Source organism: Pongo abelii, chromosome 12, assembly GCF_028885655.2.
Source record: "Pongo abelii isolate AG06213 chromosome 12, NHGRI_mPonAbe1-v2.0_pri, whole genome shotgun sequence".
NCBI lineage: Eukaryota > Metazoa > Chordata > Mammalia > Primates > Hominidae > Pongo > Pongo abelii.
In genome coordinates this window covers 24,299,975-24,323,540 of record NC_071997.2, presented here as the reverse complement: position 1 = coordinate 24,323,540, position 23,566 = coordinate 24,299,975, and the positions used below count along the sequence as shown (strand labels likewise).

General features: G+C 34.6%; 1 protein-coding gene across 1 annotated transcript in view; it reads right to left on the bottom strand.

Annotated features, from left to right (window-relative positions):
* ANKRD36C (ankyrin repeat domain 36C) overlaps positions 1-23,566 on the bottom strand; it is a 159,913-nt gene that overhangs the window by 6,912 nt on the left and 129,435 nt on the right. The window contains exons 81-88 of the mRNA XM_054547126.1: positions 22,059-22,200; positions 14,460-14,673; positions 11,896-12,079; positions 9,849-10,766; positions 8,306-8,458; positions 6,725-6,795; positions 6,295-6,388; positions 5,767-5,796 (exon numbers count right to left, since the gene is read on the bottom strand). Of these exons, the coding sequence (XP_054403101.1) occupies positions 5,773-5,796; positions 6,295-6,388; positions 6,725-6,795; positions 8,306-8,458; positions 9,849-10,766; positions 11,896-12,079; positions 14,460-14,673; positions 22,059-22,200 (1,800 nt within the window). The 3' untranslated portion in view covers positions 5,767-5,772. The remainder of the gene's footprint in view (positions 1-5,766; positions 5,797-6,294; positions 6,389-6,724; positions 6,796-8,305; positions 8,459-9,848; positions 10,767-11,895; positions 12,080-14,459; positions 14,674-22,058; positions 22,201-23,566) is intronic.

The following is a 23,566-nucleotide window of genomic DNA, read 5'->3' as shown; positions in this document are numbered from 1 at the left end:
ACAAGGACACTACAAGAGATGAAAATACTAGGCCAATGTCAGTAACGAGCCCTGATGCAAAAATCTTCAACAAAATATTAGCAACCAAATTTAAGAATATATGAATGGAATCATTCACCATGATCAAGTGGGATTTATCCTTTGGATGCAAGTTGGTTTCAACATATGCATATGAATACATGTGATAAAATGCATGAACAAAGTCAAAGACAAAAATCATATGATTCTCTCAATAAATGCAGAAAAAGCACATGACAAAATTTAAAACTCTTTCATAATGAAAGCTCTCAACAAATTAAGTGTAGAGAAAATGTATCTCAACACAAAAAAAGAACCATGTATGACAAGCTCTTAGCTAACATTATTCTCAACAGTAAAAAGTTGAAAGCTTTTCCTCCATATTCAGGGACAAGACAATGATGACCACTCTCACCACTTCTTTTCTTCATAACAGTGGAATTCCCGGGCAGAATAATTAGATAAAAAAAGAAAAGAAAAGCATCCTACTCAGAAAAAAAATAAGTGAAATTATCTCTAATTGCAGACAACATGATCCTGTATACAGAAAACCCTAAATATTCCACCAAAAACTGTTAGAACTGATGCATGAATTCAATAAGGTTTCAGGATACAAAATAATCTAACAAAGATCAGAAGTGTTTCTGTATACAAATAACAGACTACCTGAAGAAATTAAAAAAAAAAAATCCCAAGTATGATAGCAACACAAATTAAATACTTAGGTGTAAATGTAAGCAAAAAATTAAAAGTCCTGTATATGAAAAACTATAAAACACCAATGAACAAAAATCTTAAAACACAAGTAAATGAAAACAAAAATTCATGCTTGTGGATGGGATGAATTAATATTGTGAAAATGAACAACATACCAAAAACAACATATTTGATGCAATCACTATCAAAATTCCAATGCCATTCTTTTACAGAAATGGAAAAAAAATCTTGACATTTGTATTGAACAGACCTAAAATAGACAAAATAATCTTGAGCAAAACGAACAAAGCTAGAGACAGCATGCTACCTAATTTTATTACATATTGTAAAACAATTGCAATCCAAATAGCATGGTAGTGGCATACAAACGGACAAATTGGCTAAACAAAATGGAAAACCCAGAAATAAACCCACACACAGTCAACTTATTTTTGACAAAGGTGCCAAGGACATACGATGGCTAAAGGATAGTCTGTTCTACAAATGGTGTTGAGAAAACTGAATATCCACAGGAAAAACAAAGTTAGTCCCTTGACTTACACCACATACTAATATCAATTCCAAATGAAGATTTAAATAGAAGGCCTGAACTGTAAAATTACTAGAAGAAAACATAGAGTTAAAGCTCCACAACACTGGTCTCAGCAATACTGTTTTTGATGTAACCCTGATAGCAGTCAGCAAAAGCAGAAATAGACAAATTTTTTATGGCTTAGTTTTGAATTTCTGGTCATTTACTCAATCTGGTCATTACTTTCCCACACTTCATGGTTACAAGTACCAGCCAAGAGGTGGATCCACCTTCCTACTGCAGTATCTGAAAATTGCTGTCTGTTCTATCCTCTGCCTGACCCTCTCTGGCATTCTTGGGATTTACATTTTGATGGAAATGTAATGCTCTGGAACCCTAGGCATATATGAACCAGAAACATGTATGCAGACTCTACTTACAGACAGCAACATAGTTGGAAATATAGTAATCACAGTTGGATAGGAACAAATATTTTATATCTCTTTTTAGAGATCTGGATTCCACTAAAACAGATTCATGGATGTCAGGGCATTAGGGGTGTGGACTGATAACAAACCTCTCCCTTTCCAGTGCCAAACCAACTTAGAAATAAAAACAAGAGGTCAGATCAATATCCAAATACATTATTCCTCATTATTCCTCACAAAGCTGATTTAGAAACTATGGCTTAATGTTGACCAAAAAAGACTTCTAATATATCCCCCAGCCTTGACTTTAGAACCTGAACAAAAAAAAGTTCATCTGAAGAACAGTCAGTTACCCACCCAGTGTAGGGAGGGTCTGCACCTGCCTTCCACTCCTCCTGTTCAGAATCCAGAGGAGAAAGAGAGACTAGATGTACTCATTGATCACTGAGTAAGTTTGCCTTACTAATAGGCAAACGTGGACCAACGGATTTGATGGGACCAATGGATAAGATTTCCCATCCACCAAATAAGTCACATCTTCCCCTGGCTCTGGGAATGAGCCAGATAAAGGTGAAGAGTTGGCAGTGTTTCTACTCAATATTTGTGAGAAGACTGAAGGTGTTGTCAATGGGTAGATAGAAATGGAATGAGGTGGGAAAGTTTTACTCATTTGACCAACTTCTTTTCATTCATGTAGTATATGCTGAAGGTAGCCGCTAGAAGAATTGACTTCTGGAAAGATGATTCCCCTCACAATTGCTTGATCTTGAGTATTTTTATTTTTGTGTTAAAGAACTGATGTTGGTTTGTGTACACTGAAATAATGGGGGGAAGCTCTGTATGGAAGGAAAAGAAAGTTTCCTTTCTTTTCTAGAACCTTCTGTTCAGGTTATCTGAGTCTCCCTATTCATGGGATGAGTGTCCACAACAAACTCCACAATCCTGTGTCTGGTCATTGAAGGTATGTATCAGAGTGACAAGTGGAAGCATGGTATAAAGAGGAAATATGCATTTGTCAAATGAAATATTAAAATATAAAAAAAAGTTTAAAAGGGAAAAACAGAATGAGAAGGGCAGGGACTTGATTAGAGTTTTGTCAACTGGGACAAACATTGCAGTTTTAGCCAAATATTTGCCATCTTTGTAGTGGAAGACTTTGACATGTAAGTTCTAGATTATACTTTCATTTATAAATAACTGTGTAGCTCAAAGAGACGGCCCCTGTTAGTATCTTAGGCCATCTATTGGAGGTTTACTAAATTCTTCCAAGGCATGTGAGTCAGTGCCCCTCAGCAAAGCAGTGACAAACCTGCTTTTCCCTGGTTTCCCCAACTGTGTAAAGCCTTATTAAAGAATTCCTGAACAATATAAAGTTCCCTCAGCAACACGGAACTTCCCAAGCTCTTGTCTCAGGAGAGAATGTGGATTATAGAAAGATCGTGGGTGTGAGTGGAGTGGGAAGTTATTTAGGTAATAAGATTTTCAGGCTCGGCACAGTGGCTCACGCCTGTAATCCCAGCACTTTGGGTGGCCGAGGCGGGCAGATCACAAGGTCAGGAGATGGAGACCATCCTGGCTAACAGGGAGAAACCCCATCTCTACTAAAAATACAAAAAAAAAAAAAAAAAAAAACTAGCCAGGCGCCTGTAGTCCCAGCTACTTGAGGGGCTGAGGCAGGAGAACTGCATGAACCCAGAAGGCAGAGCTTGCAGTGAGCCAATATCTCACCACTGCACTCCAGCCTGGGCGACAGAGCCAGACTGCGTCTCAAAAAAAATAATAATAAAAAAATAAAAAGTTAAAGAGGCCAAGAAACATCATTTAAAACATGATATAAATTTTCATCAGACATAAAAGATACAAAAATATTTTCATTGAATAAATATTTTTGCATGTCACACATTTAATGGGAAACAAAATATCATGTTAACAGCCTAGTAATACAATTTTATTATTTTTTAGATTTTTTTTGTCAGCACATATTCTTTCTGTTTTGTTTTGCATTTGAGATGGAGTCACTCTGTCACTCAGGCTGGAGTGCAGTGGCACGATCTTGGCTCACTGAAACCTCTGCCTCCCGGGTTCAAGTGATTCTCCCACCTCAGCCTCCTGGGTAGCTGAGACTACAGGCATGCACCACCACACCCAGCTAATTTTTGTATTTTTAGTAGAGACAGGATTTCCCCATATTGGCCAGGCTGGTCTTGAACTCCTGACCTCAAGTGATCCACCCGCACTGGCCTCCCAAAGTGCTGAGAATACAGGCATGAGCCACTGCAGCCAGCCAGCACATATCCTTGTTATGCTTTTAAAGCTAGTTATTGATTTAGATTTTACTCATTAGTAGCTTCTAGTGCAGAAGCTATAGAGCAGCAGTCCCCAGCCTTTTTGGCACCAGGCACCAGTTTTGTGAAAGATAACTTTTCCACAGATGGTGGTTTGGGGGATGGTTTCAGGATGATGATTCAAGCGCATTACATCTATTGTGCACTTTATTCCTATTATTACTACACTGTAATACATAATGAAATAATTACACAACTCATCATAATGTAGAATCAATGGCAGTCCTGAGCTTGTTTTTCTGTAACTAGATGGTCCCGTCGTGAAGAGATAGGAGACAACGACATATCATCAGTCATTAGAGTCTCATAAGGAGCATGCAACCTAGATCCCTTGAACGTGCAATTCACAATAGGATTTTCACTCCTGTGAGAATCTAATGCCTTTGCTGATCTGACAGGAGGCAGAGCTCAGGTGATAATGTGAGCAACGGGGAGTGGCTGGAAATACAGATGAAGCTTCACTCGCTTGCCTGCCACTCACCTCCTGCTGTGCAGCCTGGTTCCTAACAGGTCATGGACCTGTCTGTGGCCTGGGGATTGGGGACCCCTGCTATAGAGGATTCAGATTTAAATTCAGAAGTTAGAATGAAAAAGAATTATATTCTTTATCTAAATGATTTCACAGTTAACTAAGAGAAAGTCAGTATATGTTGAAAACTTTATCAGTGTTAATATGAATGAAAAATATGTACAATATGCAATTACTATTAAATATAATTTGCCATAGTTGCACACTGAATTCATTGTCATGGCAGTTAAGTATCAGAGCTTCTGGTTTCTCACTCTTCATTCACGTATTCAGCAGCCATGTGCTAAGGTACTAGGACAAGCACTGGAATTACAAGATAAAGATGATACGGTCCACCCCTCAAGAACTGTATGCTATGATCTGAAAAAACAAACAGGCAATTCCCATACAGAGTCATACATACAATGACAGGCATAAGACAGCACTTATTGGAAGACATAGAAGGGATACTAGCCCAGGTTTGTGTCAATATTGTAGGCTTTTTGGTAGAGGCAATTCATAGGTTGATATCTGAAGGGGAAGGAAAACATATGTAGGATAGAGGGAAGAAGTAAATGCAAAGAGCTGGAGGTGAAGATGATCACTGTGGAGCTCCATGTAGTCTAGTTTGGCTGGATGCTAGAACAAAGGTGCTGAGTATGGTAAGTGGCAAAAGATAAGACTGAATAACTTGACAAGAACCACACTGATGTGAGAGTTTTGATTCCATGCTAAGGAATTTTCAACTTTTCCCTGGGGCAAAGGTAAACCAATGACAAAGTCAATGACTAGAGATTTAAAATGTCACTGGTCAAGTGACTGCTTGTGACGTGTAATTGCTTAACTAATTCTTGTCACATGAGTGTGGGGGCTGTTAGCCTTAAATCACTGCCTTAACCTTGACAAGCTGATGATGCCTTTGTTTTCTGAGAACAGTTTCAGTGTGCAGGCTGACACTTTTATAGGGGTGGCAGAAGAAAAGTGTAGGGCCAGAAAAAAAGGGATACACAGACTTCTTGCGATTTTTTTAAAGCTATGGAACATGATGAATTAACAAAGCATAAGTATACCCTTCACGACGAATGTTTATGTTTCCACGTCTTTCACTAGATGTGTGTAAGAAAAAATATTTAATGTAGCATTTATTAACCAAGCAATTGAGAGGAATACCGTTCACTACTTAGAGTTTATTTCAGAAATCAACGATTTGAATTTAATTCATAAATTTTGGCAACATACCTTCATCTAGCTCTTGAACACCTGCAGCATCTGAAATAAATCAAATATTACTTATAATGTTTCAGTCAAACAAGAGACATTATCATGTAAACCCACTGTAAGTCAAGGAGCATCTGTACTGTAGATTGATCATCCCTAATCTAAAAATCTGAAATCCAAAATGCTCTACAATCTGAAACTTTTTGAGCACGGACATGACACCACAACTGCAATGTTCCACACCTGACCTCATGTGACAGGCTCTGGTGAAAACAGTAAAAACTTTGTTACCTGCAAATAATTACTGTAAAACATTGTAGAGAATTACGTTCAGGCTATGTGCATAAGCTGTATATGAAACATAAATGAATTTCATGTTTTGACTCAGGTACCATCCCCAAGACATTTCATTAGGTATATACAAATATTCCAAAATCTGAAAAAAATCTACTTTTGGTCCCAAGCATTTTGGACAAGGGATATTTAACCCGTCCTACTGGAAAAATAAAATTCCTTTTCAGTATGACAGAAATTAAGAGATCAGCTTACCAAACTTGAACGCTGCAGGATTTTTGCAAGCTGCTCAATTTGGTCATCCTGTGTTTTAATCATTTTTCTCATCATGGCATTTTCTACTTCAAGCCTAAAATGTGCATTTTAAAATAATTACTCTCACACGTAATTTTTTTAAATCATGTAAATTCTAAACAAACTTCTGAAGGTATAATTACACAAATTCTTAGCAATCACAAAAGTAGATGATTGGGCTACTGTGTCATTTTTCTACCTGTGTTTTGCTGATAATATGCAAAATTTAGGAATAATGTAGAAAAATGTTGTATTTCAATATAGCTTACAAATGAAACTTTTTGGCTTCACAAAGACATGCTTATTATCATAACTGATACAATTTTCATACTAAAGTGCTCTTTTGCTTTATAAATACTCAAGTTATTTTGTGTGCTGCTTCAAATTTTACTTTTGTGCGTCGCCTTCCATCTCCTTAGTACATCTTATGGTAGCTGTAAGTTGATCCTGTATTTCTTGAAACTAAAACAAAGAATTAAAAAAAATTACACTTGGAAATGACCTAAATGTCCATCAGTAGATGAATGAATCAACAAAATATATATAAAATATTTTAGACTATCACAATTTTTTTATTTAAAAAAGGTCATAATCTAGGAGAAATCATCCCATTACCTGTTTTTTGTAATTAATTTTAGTGGGACGCTGCTACACCCCTTCAATCTGCATATTGTTCATGACTACTTTTGTGCTATAACTGCAGGGCTGAGTTATTGCAACAAGGATCTTATGGCTCACAAAGCCTTAAATAATACTATCTGGCCCTTTACAGAAAAGTCCTAGACCCCTGCTCTAGGACTAAAACACAACATTCTTCTTGCTTTTGAATTACATTTTATCAGTTAAATACTCAAACTTACAAACTGGTAAAATGTGGAAAGATAAAGGATTACCTCATGCTAAGCATTTATATTTTGAATTCCAAACACTACCACATCAACTATGATTTTATTTTTTGTATGTATGCATTTAGTTTTACTATAGCAAAGCAACTTGCACATTTTAAAATATTTAAAACTAAGCGCCATCTTTCCTTTCTAGGGAAACAACAAGAACATTTAAAAACAAGCAGGAACAAAATTAAAATCGACAAAGTCAGTTCCAAATAAGATCCTACAGGATCTTATTGACTCTCCCATTGAATAGCAGGACTCAGGTCATCATTAGGAGAGAAGTAATTGAAAAGTGTCATCTTAAACTGCAAAGATGTCCATTAAACATGCCAAAGGAGAAGCCCTGTTGTCTAAATGCCCACTTAACCAACCCAAACATCTCAAACCCATCCTTTGCTGACCTTCTATAACCCCCTTTTTAGTTTAGCTTTTTCTACAAATAAGAGAAAATAGATACATGTTGGCAAATGCTAACTGTCCATATTCATATAGAGAGAGAGTGTGCTCTCTGAGCCCAATACAAAGAGAGTAAGGATTTTCATTGAAATAAAAATTTATTCAGTAAAATGGCCTTTCTGAACAAGTTAACCTGAAATCTATGAAATAAGTATACACAGGTTCTTTATACATTCAGAAAAGTAGAGACTAAAAATAAGATAATTTTCTGAAACATTCCATTAGACATTATCCTCTGAATTAATCTGGCTTGCCTCACCATGCCAATAGCGAAATCATTAAAAATAGACTGTTTAACAGGAAAAAAAACTCTCTCAACTTCTGTGAGAAATGATGCATAATTCTCAACTTTCCTAAGGTTAAATATTTAAGAAAAAAATATACGTATAAAAAATGGCAGAATGAAAGCCAGAGATTAAGATATAGGTGTGTTATAACAAAATCTTAATAAAATTAATAATAAGGAAAATACAAAAGAAAGCCATCTACTATAAAATTTTAATACAATTAATTATAATAAAAATACAAAAGAAAGCCATCCACTAAAATTAGTACCCAAAAACACTTTATTAGTTAAGTAGCTACACATTAACAGTTGTTGGTGTGCAAAGTTTCATACATACTTGATTTCTCATCTGGTCTAATTTCTTCCTTGAATCCTGCATCTCATTTTCTAAATAGATGCAGTGACGTGATGAAGCATCCAGCAAAGCTTTTGTTGCTGATTGTTTGTTTAAGACATCGTCTCGTTTTTGTTGAAGCTGTCTCACAGCTACCTGATAAGATGTTATTTTTGTTACTGATTTTACAAATCACCTTATTATTAAACCATTAATAATATTTAACTCTAAAGCATACACTTTGAAAAATATCACCACACAGACCAATTCACCTTCTTTTCCTCATGGGTACACATTCCTGTGTATTACTGAATCTCGTTAAGGATACAGAAGGTGTTATCTTCCTGCCAAACTGGTATTGTTATTCACACAACATATTCAGCCTCCCTTGATGAATCTGCAATGCTTAAAAACCTTCTGAAGTCTCAAAAAGAAATGAGTATGTGGGTGAGACTGATGGTAGTAAATTATACATTGTGGAATGATTTCCCTCTTTTTTTTATTAGAAACTCAAATCAACCTCAGAGTTCCTCACATTAAATCATCTGCTTAAATCCTTCCAATAGATGTCTATCTCAGAAGAAAAGTAAAATTCCAGTGGCCTTAGATGCTCTAAGTAACCTGCCCTCCACCTCCCGCCCTGACTCAGCTGCTGTATCTCTCCTCCCTACTCACTCCATTCCTACTCTACGTGAATCCTGCCACTCCTTGTTAGTCTGAAATCCTCCTTAGTCTGAAAATGGGGATCCAGTGTCAAACTAATAAATCACAGATAGCTATGCCTCTCTTTGTCCTGGACAAAGTTATACCCAAACGATAGTAATTGAGACTTGAAATAAAAATTATGGGCAAATTTTTTATTTAAAAACTGAAAGTAAATTATAAATGCCAGTGGGAAGATTAAATCACACATGATTTGGCTAAAATTTACTGCATTTTCCCCATATTATAATATAAGTAAAATTAGATGCCTTTAAAGAATAGAATGATCATATCTATACATAATTTGAGATTGAAATAGTTTCAGATTTAAGTCAAATTGACATGAAGAGAAACAAAATTTTACCAACTAAGACATATTTAAAGCTACTGAAGAAGAATAATTATGAAATAGGGAATACACTTCAGTTCATCTAGGAAACCTGAAATTCACTGTCAAAGTACCCCACTTAATTGAATCAATTTCAAAATACCATTTTAGTGATGAGCATTTCCATATATCTGATTTATCATGGTCTTAAGATGTTGCAACATAAATACATTCAAATTATTATTTCAGCAGTATAAGACTACATTATTAATATTCGTCTATATTAACATAACAAAATTTTATAAGTGACACATTGACTTTAATCAGAGGAAAGCATCTCTGTTCTAACTTTGACTTGCTGGAAACAAGGAATGTTTCTAAGCTAATATAGCAGATATATTTATCATATGTATCCTTTTTTATTTTCAACTAGATCCGACATTCAGCTGTAACCAAATATTACTTTAAATCTTACTTCAGGAAGTTTGAAAAATACTAATTTTTCTTGATACTTACTTCTCTTTCTGCTTTCTCTTTTTCATATTGGCGTTCTTTTTCTTTCGAGTGATTCAATTCATTGACCAACCTTTTATTCTCTTCTTCTAGTAAAAGACGGCGCTTTCTGCACTCAGCTTGAAGGTTTTGTACTCTAGCATCACATCTGGCTTGAATATTCAGTATTGCTTTTTCTTGATTGTCAGCTTTGTTGCGAGCATCATCCAGTTGCTGTTGAAGCAACATATTTTGTTTCTTTAGTTGACAAAATCTTTCCTGCTTTTCTATGCAGTTTTCCATGGTATTGTATCCACTTTTGTACATTTTTTCAATGTCCTTCATTTGACTCTGTTTTTGCTTTAGCTCACTTTGCACGTGTTCAAAAACCAAAGCCTTTTCTTTCAGAGCCTCTCTTGTGTAATGGAGCTCAGTTTCTAGGACTCTGGACTTACTCCCAGCTTTAGAAAGTTGCTGAGAAAGAATCAGAACACGAGAATTCAAATTTTCCTGTAAATGACACCATTTATCTACTGTGCCCTGGAACGCAAGCTCTTGGTCTCTTTCTGATGAGTGACTTTGCTCATGATCACATAGAGCAGCATTCAGTCTACAGCGGTATGATTGCATTTCTGTTTCCAGTCTTTGCCTGCTCTCTCTTTGCTTCTCCAGTTTGGAACGGAGCGTTGTGTTTTCATCCGTCAGAGCAGCAAGCTGTCCACTATAACAGGTTATCGTTTTTGCTAATGTTTCCCCATTCCGTTTTAGAGCCTTTTGAAGGTCTTCATGCTTTCTTTTCACATTTTCAAAGTATTTTAAGTGTTTCTTTTCCAGGTTTTGGTTTTTTATTGTGTCTATTTCCAGCCTGAGCCTGGCAATTTCATCTTGCATCAAGCGGTTTTCATGCAGCAGGTCTTCTTCTTTTTCATCAGTTTCAGAAATCTAAGTAAAACAAAGAAAACTTATAACTAGTATCCAATAGGATAACATATTGTGATTGCTTCTGAAATTAAATAATAACCTGTACATTTATACAATGAGAGGTTGCCATAACTGGATATCTAACTGGGAAAAAAGAAGTTGAGTCAAAACCTCAAACCTCATACAGCATAAATTCCCCAAAGTTCAAAAGTTTATTTGAAGACACTGAATCCATGAGAGCAAAAAAGAAACCACTAGATAATTTTTTTAAATTTCAGGATTAAAAACGGCTTTTACTGAATTACAACAAATTGCAAGGCATAAAGAATTAATAACTATGACCACATTAAAAAAATTGGGTTTACACTCTAACATCTAAACTCCACCTCCCCCTATAGCGAGAGCCTTAGCTTGGCAGATATTTGGACAGATGAATGACATTTTCCAAATTCTTTAAGTTTCCCTTTTCTAAAATATTGTATAGATATTCTATTTTTCTAATATTGTTATGGTCAGTTTTAAGAATGACATTTATTGATAAATGATAAGTCTAGGCATTGTACTAAGCACTTTTACACGCACAAATCAATGAACTCATTTAGTTATAATTCTATAGCAAAAGGTTAAAAATATAAGCAAGCTGCAGGATTTTTCCCAGCTTTTCTGACTCTACTCCTAGTGCTCTTCCACCAAATCAGTAACTTCTGCGAGGTAGATATATACATACAAAAATAATCTTTTATTTCAAGACACCAAAAGTCAAGAAAATTAAATTTATAAAGCTCTTCTGAGAAAATCATGAGATTATTTGCTATTGTGGTAACTTTCATTTCTTTTCCATAACATTTGAAATATAATTAACATGAAATAGGGGAAAATATGCTGGACTATGTCACTAGGAACAAAATACTTGCAATATCATTAAGTATATATTATAGAATAGCATTGTTTTCAAAAGGCCTTTGAACTAAAATAAAATATTTCAAGATTTATTATAAATAATTATAGCTATAAATGCCATGATTCATTTTTAAGATGAAATAAAATTTGGGGATTGTTCAGGCCTAAATAATATATGTTAAATGAAAGAGATATTATAAGTCATATTAATAAGAGTAGAAATATGAAGTTTTACCAAACATTAATTTACCTGATTTGAATGATTTCCTCCTGTCTTCAATTCCACCTCCACTGATTTGAGAGCCAGTTTAATTTGTTTTGTCACATCAGCTTCTATCCTATATTGCTCTTCTGTTATTCTTAACTTTTCCCTAACTTTTTGGTACAACTCTTCAACATTTCTTCTTTTCTTTTTTTCTTGCTGTATGGCAAATCTGTAAATATACTTATCTTAGAATTTATCTTATCAGTGAGGACTAAGATCTAATTTTTGATCTTGCCCAAATTCCTACCTAAGGGGTCCAGGGAGTCATGCCCTACAAACCATGGATTCTCATCAGATGGGTTTTATTTGACCCTGTATATTGTGACTTGCTTTTCAATCTGACTCTGGCATAACATTATGAGACAAGGAAGAAAATATTTAATCCAAAATATATATCCTTGCCATGCCTTGAAATTGCCCTGCAAAGTCTCTTGTGGGAAAAATCCACATTCTATAGAGAACCCCCTTTCCCCTTTGTTTTCCTTCCTTTCTATGCAGATCCAGGGGATAATCAGCTAAGAGCCAGGCACCCTTTTGGGTCCCATAAGAAACATTTTACAACCTGCTCTCTCTGAAGTCTGCTGAGAGATTCCTCTGCACAATAAAACTTGGTCCCCACAATCATTTATCTTAACCTGAACATTTCTTTCCATTAATCCCAGGTCTTCAAATAAACTCAACCAATTGTCAAGCAGAAAATGTTTAAATTTACCTATAGCCTGGAAGCCCCAACTTTGAGTTGGCCTGCCTTTCTGAACCAAACCAATGTATTTCTTAAATGTATTTGATTGCTGTCTCATGCCTCTCTAAAATGTATAAAACCAAGCTGCGCCCCGACCACCTTGGGCACAGGTTCTCAGGACCTCCTGATGGCTGTGTCGGGGGTCACGGTCACTCATATTTGGCTCAGAATAAATCTCTTCAAATATCTTATAGAGTTTGACTCTCTTTGTTGATATTAGAAAATAAAACATTCATACATTAGTTTATTATCCTAATAAAGTTTCTATGTTCTTAAATACTATTTTTCTTTCTAGTTCTCATGTTTTTAATTTCTCACCTCAATCTCATCCAAAGGGCAAGTATAAGTTGAAATGTATTGATAAAAGAACATCCTGCATAAGTTTCTGTTACTAGTAACTCTAGCAAATATTATGAAAAAGGATGTTGAAAATTATTCAGTAAAGTTACAAGATAAAAATTATCTTTTCTTCACACAGTAATTACTCCTCAATTAGGATGAATCATTTAGAGTTAATTAACATAAAGTTACTTTTTATAAACAAGTTGATACATTCACCAGAAATACATTTTCATCTTCATGAAATATTCATTGCAAGTATCCCTAAACATAATTTACATTGTAAGATAGCATTTTGGATGTCTTTATGAAACATATATCAGCAGATTACTGTAATCCAAGACTACGTTAAGAATGTAATATGTTACCCTGCACTTCTTAAGACTGTTTTTTGGGTAACACTTTCAGTCTATCCTGTTGATTAGTATGTATTTTATAACCAATTTTAAAATCGGTTTTGGAACAACACAAGATCTAATATTTAATTAAACAATAAAGAATAATACATGTCTTCAGCATAAAACTGAATTAATTTTATCTACATAGCAGAGAGAGAGATGTTGAATGAGCTAATCAGTAATCACTTTCCATTTTACTTTTTATTCCCTGCATATTAAGAATAAAACTGGATAATTTTTTTTTTTTTTTTTTTTTTTTTTGAGAGGGAGTCTCGTACTGTGGCTGGGCTGGAGTGCAATGGTGCAATCTCGGCTCACTGCAACCTCTGCCTCCCAGGTTCACGTGGTTCTCCTGCCTCAGCCTCCTGAGTAGCTGGGATTACCGGTGCAACCACCACACCTGGCTAATTTTTTGTATTTTTAGTAGAGATAGCATTTCACTACATTGGGCAGACTGGTCTCGAACTCCTGACCTCATGATCTGCCCACCTCGGCCTACCAAAGTGCTGGGATTAGAGGCGTGAGCCACTGTACCCGACTGATAATTTTTAAAATAATTATTCTGGGTAAAGAAAAATATCTGTTTTGTACTCTGTTGGTTGAATTATAAATTAATATGAACATTCTTCAGGACAATTTAGAAATATTGATCAAAGATCTAAAACAGATATAAAACAGTTTCTCTACTTTAACCAGAAGAATTTATCCAAAGTAAATAATTAGAAATGTAGAAAACTATGTGTATATAAAAGATGTTCCTTGTAGCATTATTACAAAAACTTTTTAAAACCTAAAATTCAATTCATCAATTAAATAATGAGATTTCCAAAGGGTAAAATTCTATACAGCCATTAAAACTATGATTTAAAAGAATATGCATTTAATTATTAGAGAAGTAGTCACAATTAAGAACTTGTGATATTATATCCAATAATTTCACACTCCATAAGATTAAGAAGCTTTCTTCCCTGTTAAATCCTAGAAGGAAAGTTCGCCATTACAAAACTTCTCCTTATACGTCTTTAATATAAAACAAATAGTTCAAACATTTATTTAAAACTAGGTCATACCTCAAACTGCAGAGTTCTTTTTCCAATTCAAGTGTTTCATGCTCTAACTGTGATTTTATTTTTTCTTTTTCAGATAGTCTCTTTCGTAGTACACTAGCCTTATTTTTCATTTTTTGAATTTTTACTCTAAGTTGCTCACAGTGATTATCTTTAAGTTCTATTGATCTTTTACATAAACAAAATGTATTTTTAATTTTCAATAGGTGAACACAATCTGTAACCGGGAAAAAACAAAGTAGAGAGAAAATACATGAGTAGATTTTTGGTTATAACGGACTGTGCATTTTTAACATGTATTCATTCATACATTGAACAAATATGTACATATCGAGTGCCTATAAGGTTGAAGATATTATAGTAAGCTCTGCAGATAAGACAATACCTCTGCTATTGTTTTAGCTTAAAGTATAGTGAAGAACCAAGATAAAAAGGTGACAGTTATAAACTCAGATAGGTCCTGTAAAAAAAAAACAAAAAAACCATAGTTACATGATTGCATAAGATAATTTGATCTATACTTCACCCAGGGAAGATTTCCCTGAGGAAGAGATGCTACACTGAGAAATGAAGGATGAGAAAGAAGCAGTTAAGCAAAGAGGAAAGCAAAGCACTCTGGCCAGTTTGCAGCATGTGCTGTGCTGAAGCTCTGCTGCAATCTGTCACTAGCTCTGATGGAGTAACAGATACTGATTTTCCATCTTATCTGAATGAATAAAAAACAAAACAGACAAAATACATTAAACAATGATTTTCAACACAGTGGACTTCAGGCAATGAAGATGGTAGGTGATCACTGAAAGACAGAAAACAAACATAGCAGGCCTTACAAATGTCCCAGCTCTTTTGACAGAGTTTTGACAGAGGTTTGAGGCCATGACAAAGGGAGAAAATCTGACATAGAGCTGGGGTGATGAAGCTGAGAGGCTACTAAAACCAAAGCAGATAGAGATCACAGGACAGAAAACTGGAGAGAAAAAAGCAGTACAGGAAACAAATCCTGGAGATGTGCAGAGATCCCCTCTTGGGTATTTAGTGGAGTAATGAAAAGTGCTTGTGTGCTAGGAAACTTCCTAAGAACAATGGAAAATAAAATTAAAAAAAAAAAACAGTTAAAGAAAATTAGCAGAAACTATGTCTGGGGTTCACACAATGACTGGAAGAGGGTACATTCCCATGAGCCAGGCCAAAATACCACATACTTCACAGGACAATGAATATTCAGAAAGGTCTTGCCTCAGGAGTGAGGAATTACCCCAAATCTAAAAGCAAGAATGGAAAGATTATAAGTAAATCTCTGTACTCCAAATAAAACTCAAGACAATAAGTGGAGGCAGGGAAGGTTTTTCTAAAAAAAAAACAACCATACTTGTAGAGACGCAAATTACATTGTCAGAAGTAAAAACTATAGTGCATGGAAATAAACACAAATTAGAGATAACAAGGGAAAAATTCCTAAATTTGACACGATAAACTGCAAGAAACTTTCAGGCAGCTAATAGATAACTCCCCAAATAAAAAAGAAGAGACAGAAAAAAAATAAAGAAAAAATGGCCAAAAATATTCTAACCTTAATACAAACCATAATCCCACAGATTCAGGAAGGAAGTGTCTGGGACAGAAAAAAATGAAAATGTATCATTGTCATTTTTTATACCATCTATGATGTATAATATTACTGAAGGTGAACTGTGACAAGTTAAAGTTATATACTAAAAATCCTAAACAGTAAGATAGCAAAACAGTTATCACTAATAAACCCAAAAATATATATAAAATTGAATCATAAAAAACAGTTGACTAATCTAAAAGAAAGCAGGAAAAGAAGGGGAACAAAGAACAGTTGGGACCCATAGCAATCAAACAGCTACCAGACAAACATAACTATATCAATAATCACATTATAAATGACACTTGTCTAAGAACCTCAACTATAATACAGACTGTCAGGCTCAGCAAGAAAGCAAGACCCAACTACAGGCTGCCTATAAGAAATGCACTTTAAATGTAAAGACACAAATTGGTTGTAAGGATGGAAAAAGATACATGCTAACAGTTGCCAAAGGCAGCTGAGCAGGAGTGGCTGTATTAATACCAAAGTAGATTTCATAGCAAAAAAAAAATTCCAGCAATAAATAACAAAGGTCATGTCACAATAGTAAAAGGTTCAGTTAATCAACAAAACATAACAATCCTAAGTCTTTATGCCCCTAATAACAAACCAGCCTCACAATATATGAGACCAAAGTGGATAGAACTACAAAAAGAAACAGACAATTTCCAAGTAATCGGAGGTTTCAATACCCTTTACTCAATAAGTGATAGAACAAGAAGGCAGAAAATCAGCGAGAATAGACGTGAGCAACACTATGCTTTTCAAATACCCACGGACCACTTACCAAAACAGACCAGACCATATTTTAGGCCATACAACAACTCTCAATTAAAGGGTTGAGTCAGAAGGATTTAAGTCATACAAAGTATGTGCCCTGACCACAAATCAATCAGATTAAAGACCAATAACAAAAATAACTCTGGGAAATACTCAAATATTTGGAAACTAACTAACACACATCTAAATAACCCTGGGTCAAACAGGTGATGAAAATAGAAATAGAAAATAGAAAATATTCTGAACTGAATAAAAATTTGTCAACCAGAATTTGTGGAATGCAGCTACAGCTGTACTTGAATACAAATTTTTAGCACTGCTGAATGTCTACATTAGAAGAATCTTAGATCGTTGCCTTTGACTTCTACCTTAAGCAACTAGAAAAAAGAAGAGTGAATTAAACCCAGAGCAAGCAGAGGAAAGGAAATAATAAACATCTGCTGTGGTCTGAATGTTTGTCTTCCCCAAAATTTATATGCTGAAAGCCAATCACAGATGTGACTGTACTAGGAGGTGGCATTTTTACAGGTAGTTGGTCATGAGAGCCAAGCCCTCATGAATGGGATTAGTGCTTAGTGCTCTTATACAACAGACCCCAGATCTCCTTCACCCCTTCTGCCAAGTGAAGGTGCAGAGAAAAAGAATTCATTCATGAACTAGGACGTGTTCCCTAACCATACACCAAACACAACAGCATCTGGATCTTGGACTTTGCTGAACCCACAACTGCGAGAAATCAACTTCCGTTGTTTGAACCAGTCTATGGTATTTTGTTATACTGTTGGTTCCAGAAGAAACAATAGAAAAAAATCAACAACACAAAACAACTTGAGGAGATCGATAAATGTGATAAAGCTCCATTTAGCCAGGCTGCTCAGAATAAAAGAAACAATACAAATTACGAATTTCAGAAATAAACAATGTGACATCATTATAGATTCTGCAGATACTAAAAATATAACAAGATATTATAATTTCTATGTAAGTAAACATGACAACTTAGATAAAATTAACAAATTCCTTTAAAAATGAAAATTAGCAAATCTCAATCAAGAAGCAATAGATAATGTCAATTGCCCTATATCTATAAAAGAAAGTTAAGTTATAGTTAAAAACCTTCCTAAAAGAAAACTCCAGACCCAGCTGGCTATGCTGGTGAATTCTACAAAACATTCCTGGAAGAAAATAATACAATTATACATAAACTCTCCCAAAAGAAACAGAAACAAGGAGTATATCTCAACTCAGTCTGTAATGTTAGCTTTACCCTGAACCAAAACCAGAAAATATTACCAACAAGAAAATGCCCTCATGAGCACGAATGTAAAAATTCAACCAATTTGTGATGCAATGAAGACATCCTCCCACAGTGGAGTGAATAAACTGTGGTTACACAGCCATACAGTGGAATATCACTCTACACATAAAGAAATGAGCAATCAATTCATGAAAATATGTGAAGGAACCTTAAATGCATATTACCAAGTGACATAAGCTAATCTGAAAAGGCTACTTGCTGTATGATTCCAACTATATGATCAGGAAAAGGCAAAACTATGGATAAAGTAAAAGGGTGCCAAAGGGTAAGAGACAGCAGGAAAAGATACATAGGCAGAGCACAGAGGATTTTTAGGGAAGTCAAAATAATTTATATAACATGGATACACATCATTGTACATTTGTCCAAATCCATACATGTACAGTACCAAGAGTGAACCCCAATGCAAATTATGGGCTTTGGGTGATTGTGATGTGTCAATTTAGGCTCATCTACCATAGCAACTACGACTATGGTGAAGGATACTGGTAATGAAGGAGGCTAAACATGTATTGGTTTGGGGGTATACAAAAAAATATCTGAACCTCCCTCTCAATTTTGACAGGAACATAAAACTGGTCTAAAAAATAAAAGTCTTTATAATAAATTCTACATGAGACTTTAGTAAATTGTATCCAACAGTGTAATAGAAAGGTAATACATCATAAACAAATGGGGTTTATTCCAGAAATAGATGGTTGGCTTAACATTGAAACATCATCATTATTTACCATAAAACACACTAAAAGAGAAGACCCATAGGATCATCCCAACAGATACAGGCATCTGATAAAATTTACTCCTGATGTTTCAAAGAAGAAACACTCTCAGCAACATAAGAATCCAAGAGAAGTTCTTCAGCATGATAAACAATGTCTATGATGAATCTACAGCTAACGTGCATCATAGTGAAAAACTGAATGCATTTCCCATAAGATGAGGAAGAACATGGGAATGTCTGCTTTCACTACTTGTTTGTAGCATTGTTCTGAAGATTCTAGTTAATGCAGTCAGGCAAGAAAAAGAAATAAGAGGCATCCAAGTTTAAAAAAAGAAATAAAATTGTCTTTATACACAACCATGACCATACAATAGGCATGGGTAAACCCCAACCTGTGGGCCAGCTTCTTGTCTGATAAGCTTTTATTGGAACACAGCTGTGTTCATTAATTTATGGATGATCTATGGCTGCTCTCATACTAAAATGGCAGAGTTTATCAGCTGCAGAAGAGACCCTTTTGCCACAAGTCTAAAATATTCACTATCCTTAGTAAGAGGGTAGTTCGAGAAAGAAAGGTTTAACAACCTTTGGTCTATGAAGAAAATCTGATGAAATCTACCAACAATGTGCCAGAACTAATAAGTGAGTTTAACAAGATTGAATGATACAAATTCAATATAGAAAAATTAACTGTATTTCTATATGCTAGCAATAAACAATCAAAGGAAAATTTTAAAACTATGATTTTCTATAGTTTTATAAAAATGTATATTTGGATTAGCAATTCTCGACCTGTATAAAGAAAGTCAAATACATCTACACTAATTAAACTATCATTTACAACTTCATCAAAAATGAAATACAGATAAATCTGATAAAATATGAAAAGACCTATAAACTAAAAACTACAAAATACTACTGAGAAAATTAAATATTACCTCTATAAAAGCAGACATACACTTTATTGAGGAGTAGATTCACTATCGGTAAGATGTCAATTCTCCCCAAATTAATCTATAAATATGACACAATCCCAACTTAATTTCCAACAAGCAAACAGTCTTTATTTTATTGATAAGCTGATTCTAAAGTTCGTGTGAAAATGCAAAGGATCTAGCATAGTCAAAACAGAACAAAGAACAAAATTGGAGGATTCATTTCAAGAATTACTATAAATCAATAGTAACCAAAACAGTGTGCCATAGGTACGGGCTGAGTATCCCTTATTCAAAATGCTTCAGACTAGAAGTTTTTCAGATTTTGGATTTTGGAATATTTGCATCTACGTGATGAGATATCTTGGGGATAGGACCCAAGTCTAAACACAAAATACATTTATTTTTCATATTTACCTTATACACAAAGACTGAAGGTAATTTTAAACAATACTTTTAATAATTTGGGGCATGAAACAATGTTTGTATACATGAGGTCGGATGTAGAATTTTTCCACTGTGGTGTCTATGTTGGCAATCCAAAAGTCTGGGGTTTCAGAGCATTTCAGATTTGGGATATTTAAATTAACAATGCTCAACCTGTGTAAAGAAAGTCAAATACAGACAATCCCCAACTTAAGGTGGTTTGACTTATTGACTTTACAGTGGGTTTACTGAAGTATTAAATTGCTTTTGACTCAAACACTGGGTTTCCCACAATTTGAGTAGCATCTGCAAATTAATAAAATTCAATAGACAGTCCAGAAATAGATAACACATATGCAACCAGCTTACGACTGACAAAGGCAGGATGGCAATGCAGTGGAGAAAGGATAGCCTTTTCAACATGTGGTGTTGGAACAATTGGCTATCCATATCCAAAAAGTGAACTTGAATCCATACCTCACCTCACTCCATAAACAAAAGGAAACTCAAAATGGAGCAGAGATTTAAATGGAAGCTCCAAATCTATAAAATTTCTAGAACAAACATAGGAAAAATCTTTGTGACATTGTGCTAGGCAAACATTTTTTACATATGACACAAAATGCAAGATCTGTAATTCAACAATTAAATTGGACTTCATTATGATTAAAATCTTCTGCTCTTCAAAAGATACCACAAAGCAAGTAAAAGTCAACCAAAAACTGGCAAAAATACCCTTGTAAAAAAGTAGCTAAAAAGTAATAGTATCCAAATACATACAGAATTATTAAAACTCAACAAGTAAGAAAACATCAACCTACTTTTTTAAATGGCAAAAGATTTGAAAAGACAGTTCAACAAAGAAGATGTACAGATGGCAAATAAACACATGGAAAGATGCTCAACATTTTAGTCATTAGGATCGTGTACATTAAACCCATAATAATATACATAATACACCCATCAGAATGACTAAAATTAAAAAAAAATAAGTACAGCCATAGTGTGACAACATAGCAACTGGAATGGTCATTTACTGCTGATGAGAATAGAAAATAGTACAAATATTTTGGAAAACCATTTAGCAGCTTTTAAAAACAGGAATATAAAGGGCCATGAGGAGACATTAGTGGGTGATGGATGTATGTTGACTATCTCGATGATGGTAATAGTTTCACATGTGTATACATCTGTTAAAACTTATCAAATGGTACATTTTATGTGTGTGCACTTTGTCGCATATCAATTATACCACACTAAAGCTACTGATTGTAGGAGCAAAACACCTAAGGCACTGGCTGTAGCACAGAGAAGGGTATGCAATGATGCAGTATAAAGCTCGAGAACTGAGATCCATACCTTACAGCAATAAATGGCAGCTCGGTTTTCAGCAAGCAAGCAACATGATCAGGTGTGATTTTTTACAACTATATAATTATGATTGCAGAACAGGCCATGGTTTTGGAAGATGGAATAGTAGGAAAGACAGTTAGAAGGTTATCACAGTATTTCAGGTGGGAGGAAATGGTAACCTGACCATGGGTAAATGGGTAATGGCATAGAAGAGAAGCAGAGTAAACAAACACATTGGGTGTGCCATTCAAACTGAGAAAAGTACAGTGAAATGATCATAGCTCTTTGGCTGAGAAGGTACAAGATACAGTTGTTTTCATTCTATTTTAACATAAGACATATTTCTGAGATGAACATTCTTGTAACATATCACTACTCTATGGTACAGTGCTAAGCAATGTGTGCATACATTGCTATAGGATTTTTAAAAAGTCTTATATTTATGCATTGGTCCTACCTTTACACTTCTTTTCATGTTGATCAATGAGTAATATGACTTTCTTACAATTACAGCAAAGTGAGTCATCATCCTCTGAGACTATTTGAGATGACTGAATTATGTCATCCAGGTCATCCCTAGAATGTATTTGGTTTTTCACCTACAAAATAAATAACACTGTTTCAAAATGTCCCCGAAATATTTATAGCATATACTAAATGTACAGAGTGGGAATTGCCCATCTATTTATATGAGCACAAACACAGGTACTTGCTCTGTACTTTTTTTTTAAGCAATTTCCTTTATGTTGACTCTAGTTCAGAGGACCACATGGTCTATGGATAAATTAGTTTCCCAGTTCCTATGCCATTTAGAAAACTGACAGAGAGACTTGGGTTAATTAAGGACCAAAAATTAAGAGAATGTCTTCCTGAGCTTGAATTATTTTAATTGCAAAAACAGTCTATTTATACATACAATTATGTATTTAGATAACCCCATTTTACACGAGATTTTCATAAGTAAAAAATTCAAATGGATCAAATAATTGGTGAAGAGAAAAACCAGAGTAGCAGCAAGTGGCCCTCTAAGTCTTTTTGAAGTTGAAATTTCTCCAAAGCCAGGAACTCTACTTTACTTGTAATATGCTTACCTCATTCTTAAATCTTAGCATAGATCACTTAATTCCACTTCTAGACATACTGCTGATGTTCTGTCACCATGTGGTGGAGAATAATGCACATTTTCTAATTCAAGTTTTATGCTTTCATACTTATTTGCACTACAGTTGTCATATAACGGCTTCTGGAACACATTCTGTACTGGTTTTGTACTGTTGTGTTTGTAACAACAGAAACACCATAATCTTTGTTTTTTTTAAATCACATGCTTCATTTCTTTGGAGCAGGTAAGCCACATATCTAAAAGGCTTTTTGAATCACTAAATTGAGGCATGTGTCCAATGTTTAATTTCCAATTCGTGGTGTTTTGGTTTTTTGTCATTTGCCTAACAACCTGTTTGTCTTCTTTTATTTCAACCATAACTACTCCTGGGTTTCTTGCTTTTGTACTTTCTGTATCATTATAAAAATTTTCCTTGTCTGAGTTAAAAACATGTTCAGTATCTGGTTTGTTGTCATTTTCACAGTCTACTTTATTTCTATTTAAATAAAGCTCCGAAGGTGACTGGCAAGCATATTCTGGGGACCCAGAGTATGAATGAGATAGAAAGGCATTTTTGAGACTGGGTTATTTTTGTTCAGGAAATATCTAGACTACTGCAGAGACAGACATGCCAGATGCATCACTTTCCTAATCAGGTGAATCATTTGTCAAATTAGAGGGTATTTACTTAAGTTTGTTCTTCCTGTAGAGTTATTATGTAGTTGCTGTTCCTCAATGCAAGCAGTTTTGTAATTTTCACAAATTTCACCAAAACTCTGCTTTATTTGTGATGAATTTTAAAGTTTTTTTACCCTAATTTGTCTTGTTTGATCCACATTCTCTCATACTTTTGTGCACAAGTA